Here is a 5000-nt window from a genome sequence, read left to right as displayed (position 1 = left end):
TCACAAAATTAATCCACCTCTTCTTGATGTGATCGTTTTTAGGAAATTTTAAATAAAGACACCGATCTGTTTTGGACATGATCGCATCCAGGTAGTACGCATCTCCGTGACGAAAACATAACTAGCAAACTGTACGCTGTAGTAACTATAATAGTACTGACAGTAACTCGCGATTGAGCGGCAAACTGATGCGAATGTGCTCTATTTATATTGTTAGGGGAGCGGCCAGCCTCAGTGGCTCTAGTGCGTCATCAAGTAGGGGCGTGTCCAGGAGCTCAGCGGCTCTAGTGCATCATCAAGTAGGGGCGTGTCCAAGAGCTCAGCGGCTCTAGTGCGTCATCAAGTAGGGGCGTGTCCAGGAGCTCAGCGCCTTTAGTGCGTCATCAAGTAGGGGCGTGTCCAGGAGCTCAGCGGCTCTAGTGCGTCATCAAGTAGGGGCGTGTCCAGGAGTTCAGCGGCTCTAGTGCATCATCAAGTAGGGGTGTGTCCAGGAGCTCAGGGGCTCCAGTGCGTCATCAAGTAGGGGCGTATCCAGGAGCTCAGTGCTCTAGTGAGTCATCAAGTAGGGGCGTGTCCAAGAGCTCAGTGGCTCTAGTGCGTCATCTGGTAGGGGCGTGTCCAGGAGCTCAGTGGCTCTAGTGCGTCAAGTAGGGGCGTGTCCAGGAGCTCAGCGGCTCTAGTGCATCATCAAGTAGGGGCGTGTCCAGGAGCTCAGCGGCTCTAGTGCCTCATCAAGTAGGGGCGTGTCCAGGAGCTCAGTGGCTCTAGTGCCTCATCAAGTAGGGGCGTGTCCAGGAGCTCAGTGGCTCCAGTGCGTCATCAAGTAGGGGCGTGTCCAGGAGCTCAGTGGCTCTGATGCGTCATCAAGTAGGGGCGTGTCCAGGAGCTCAGGGGCTCCAGTGCGTCATCAAGTAGGGGCGTATCCAGGAGCTCAGTGCTCTAGTGAGTCATCAAGTAGGGGCGTGTCCAAGAGCTCAGTGGCTCTAGTGCGTCATCAAGTAGGGGCGTGTCCAGGAGCTCAGTGGCTCTAGTGCGTCATCAAGTAGGGGCGTCTCCAGGAGCTCAGTGGCTCTAGTGTGTCATCAAGTAGGGGCGTGTCCAGGAGCTCAGTGGCTCCAGTGCGTCATCAAGTAGGGGTTTGTCCAGGAGCTCAGTGGCTCTAGTGCATCATCAAGTAGGGGCGTGTCCAGGAGCTCAGTGGCTCTAGTGCGTCATCAAGTAGGGGCGTGTCCAGGAGCTCAGTGGCTCCAGTGCGTCATCAAATAGGGGCGTGTCCAGGAGCTCAGTGGCTCTAGTGCGTCGTCAAGTAGGGGCGTCTCCAGGAGCTCAGTGGCTCCAGTGCGTCATCAAGTAGGGGCGTGTCCAGGAGCCGAGTGGCTCTAGTGCGTCATCAAGTAGGGGCGTGTCCAGGAGCTCAGTGGCTCTAGTGCGTCATCAAGTAGGGGCGTGTCCAGGAGCTCAGTGGCTCCAGTGCGTCATCAAATAGGGGCGTGTCCAGGAGCTCAGGGGCTCCAGTGCGTCATCGAGCCCCGTTTCAGACCCGCTCAAAAAATCCGGAAAATAGAAATGGTGAAAAACTGTTTAACGGTCTAACTCCACAATTCAGTACTTCACAGTTCACAGTCTTTGTAATATATTTTAGCAATACATTTCTAACATGTATAATGGGTCTCATTCATGAAACACGAGCAGAACGAATTTATGTGTAAATCGTGTGTAAAGTGGTTCTGGCGTAAATTTTCGGATTCATTAAAATGTTCGTATTTTCCAAATGTTAGTTGGTACGCAAGAAATCTACACCTGCTCCAGCCACGCGTAAATAGTGCGCTTAACACCCGAACGTTTTGCTCATTAATAAGGCTGCATTTTAATTCACCTTAATCGGGTACATATTTACACAGCATTTTGAAAAAATATTATATATAGTAATTACATACGTTTTTTCTTATTATGAGAGCCAGTAATAGCATCTGCGATGGTGGTCCTTCTCCAGTTTTAATAAGATTTTTCCGAAGTGAACTAATTAGTTTTTTGCTCTCAAGCTTAATGTCGAACCATTTTCTTCTCACTTCTGGGAATGTTCGATTAACAGATGAAACTCCATTGACTGCATCTGTAATATGCTGCCAAGCTTCCTTTTTTTTTTAGGACCCGATACGCCACTATGTACGCTTGAAAATAAAATGTGGCGTTTTGAATGAACTTCTGATAATAAAACTTCAATTTCTGCATCTGAGAATTTTTTCATTCGCATTCATAATATGATGCCCATATATAGTTGGCAGTCCGATTTAATGGGCGGGATTAATGGTAATTGAGAATGAACATGCACGCGCATCCCATTTACAACTGATTGGAATTCATTCATTTTTTTTAATTGCCTTTACAGGGACTTTAAGCTGAAACAAGGAATGTGGTGTGTAATTGTGTGAATTGTATGATGAAAATTGGCTAACAATTTCGCCCAGCAAATACTAAGAAATAGGTTGCAGCAGTTTGTCTTTTGACTACACTTGCACAATCCGCGATGGGACTGAGCTCGAACAGCTTCAGCAATATTATATACTTCAGCTATACTTCAGCTTTTGTACTATACCTTTTATAGTACAAAATCGCTGTCAATCAAAATGAGATGCAGTCTTTCGACAGACCCTCCAATCATCACGCAGAAGCCCGGCGTCCAGCCCCGCCCACATTCACCCCAGAATGTCATGTCATGAACCGTGATGCCATGGTCCAGCTCAGTTCAGTTCTCATATAATGGTGTCAATGCAGGCAGAGCAATAATATTGTTGAATATTAAATCATGAAACATCAGTGTACCTGTTGCAGTCTACATAGAGTGCCACATGTGAAGCGCTGATTGCCACGGAGACTTTGTGCCACTGGTTGTCGGCGAGCGTGTAGGGGAAGATCTCAGTGTACGTCTGCTGGCCTTTAGTCTGGAAATGCAGACGCACTTCACTCTTCTGTCCGCTGCTCTCCAGCTCCAGCAATCTGCACAAACACAGACACACAGAGTCAATAGTTGCATCCCAAATGATCCACTTTACACTATACTAGGGATGACCCCATATGAAACAATTTGGCCGATAACCGATAATTCTTTATATTTGAAAGCCGATAACCGATATGTTGGGGGATAAATCTAAATCCGAATTTTTTATATAATTTTTGAGAGTCTGATTACAAAAACAAGTCACAATTTAAATCCATGTCCCAAGCACACAATTGTAATGTTCTCATTATAATTTTATGTAGCCGATATGATAGACTTTTTTAAAGTGATTTCAATCATATTTCAAGCAATTTAAAACCATCATGTTGAACAGTGCGCACCTGAAGTGTCTCGGCTGATAATATATCCATTATTTATCGGCCAAATTTTCTTATCGAACCGATAACGATAACATAAAAATTAACATATATCGGCCGATACCGATATGGTGGCCGATATATCGTGCATCCCTACACTATACACTAAGTACTTAATTGTGTAGTGATTGAATTTTATATGTTTATTTTGTCACTCAGAGTTAGCATCTGATCGCTCCTCCCCCTCCACTACATAATTAAAGCGGTGACTGTCGAGTGCATTAAGTGTCCAACATTCCCCACTCTGATTTTTCGATTAATTAAGTCCATCAGCATAGAATAGTGCACAAGTAAACGAATTGGGACGCAGGTAATAACAGTCATGAGGAAGCCAATCACAATCATATTAAGGGTATTTAGTTAAATAAAATCTCAAGCTCAAAGTATTAAAGTTCAGTGTGTGAGTTTGTGCTCCAGTCAAGTCAAGTGGTTTATATTTTGATACTATATATTGGTTTATATTGTGGTTTTATATTTGGTTAACACATTTTTGAATGTAATTTCTGAAATAATACTTAACCTAGAATGGTTTTCTTGTAATTGCGAGAGTTATTCTCGTTTAGAGTCGTGACCTTGCCTGCAGGAAAGTTGTAACTTTCTAGGGTGTCGTTTAATGAGATTTCTGTAGCACTTTACTTAAAACCTTTATATGTAATGCATTATAAAATTATTTTTAATGCACGATTTATACATTGTAATGGACCATATAATGTAATGTAATGCACCATATCCTTTGTATGATCATATGAATAATTATAACCACAGTCATAATAAATCATAGTACTTATGTTACACCTCTAGAAAGTATAATGCATGAAACCACACGAGACACGATATAAACAACCAGTTTCAGATTTAACAAGGAATCTGCAAATATTATAATGCATTTTAACTGATTATTTATGAAAATAAATAATGCATTATAATGTAGAGATTATGAATACATTTATAATGCATTACACATGAAGGCTTTAAGTAAAATGTTACAGAAATGTCTATTACGATTGCGATGTTAACCATGAAATTTGACCCGTTATATCAGACTTTCAACTACCCATTTGAGGGTATTTACGTTTACAATTATGCATTTGACGGATGATTTTATTTGAAGAAGCTGCATAGGCGTACATTTTTATCAGTTAATGCATGTGAATGCTGCGCATTGAACCCATGATCTTGGCATTGCATGCGCCATCCTCTACTGTAAAACATTTTTAGTGAAATGTATTGAATCCAATTTGACCCGGAACATAACGCTCGTTCCCAGATTTACATAATACAAGGGTTAAGAAGAGCTGTGCTGTCAAAAACATAGCAACACCCCGGCAACCGCCCACCTCTCCATGCCATTATGCTGGAAGTTTTGCAAAGACAAGCATCACTCATATTTCCCACCAAATGTGCAACTATACTTCTTAATTTGTTCCTACTAAGCATGTGACTGACAGCAGAGGACACAGCGGGATCTCTGACACGCAGCCAGACCAGCAAACAAAGGAGCCGTGTTGCATATTTTGCAGCATCCGCAAATACAGCGGTCCGCGCACAGGCCCCTGAGGCACACCGGCGGTCCACGCTCATCTCTAACGACTTGACATGCATCAAACTTTCCAAATGTCCTCCGT

At 43.3% G+C, this 5000-nt stretch overlaps 1 protein-coding gene and 1 long non-coding RNA gene across 3 annotated transcripts in view; one reads left to right on the top strand and one right to left on the bottom strand.

The window, feature by feature from the left end:
* Positions 1–5000, top strand: part of LOC143738891 (uncharacterized) — a 254784-nt gene that overhangs the window by 61829 nt on the left and 187955 nt on the right. The gene's annotated exons all lie outside the window — the stretch shown is intronic.
* Positions 1–5000, bottom strand: part of nell2a (neural EGFL like 2a) — a 131945-nt gene that overhangs the window by 103256 nt on the left and 23689 nt on the right. For both annotated transcript variants that reach the window (XM_077230957.1, XM_077230958.1), the window contains exon 4: positions 2824–2997. In XM_077230957.1, the coding sequence (XP_077087072.1) occupies positions 2824–2997 (174 nt within the window). The remainder of the gene's footprint in view (positions 1–2823; positions 2998–5000) is intronic.

This window comes from Siphateles boraxobius, unplaced genomic scaffold (assembly GCF_051911475.1).
Source record: "Siphateles boraxobius isolate OS27281-9 unplaced genomic scaffold, OSU_SipBor_1 158, whole genome shotgun sequence".
In the NCBI taxonomy this organism is placed as follows: Eukaryota; Metazoa; Chordata; class Actinopteri; order Cypriniformes; family Leuciscidae; genus Siphateles; species Siphateles boraxobius.
This window is presented reverse-complemented; position numbering and strand designations above follow the sequence as displayed.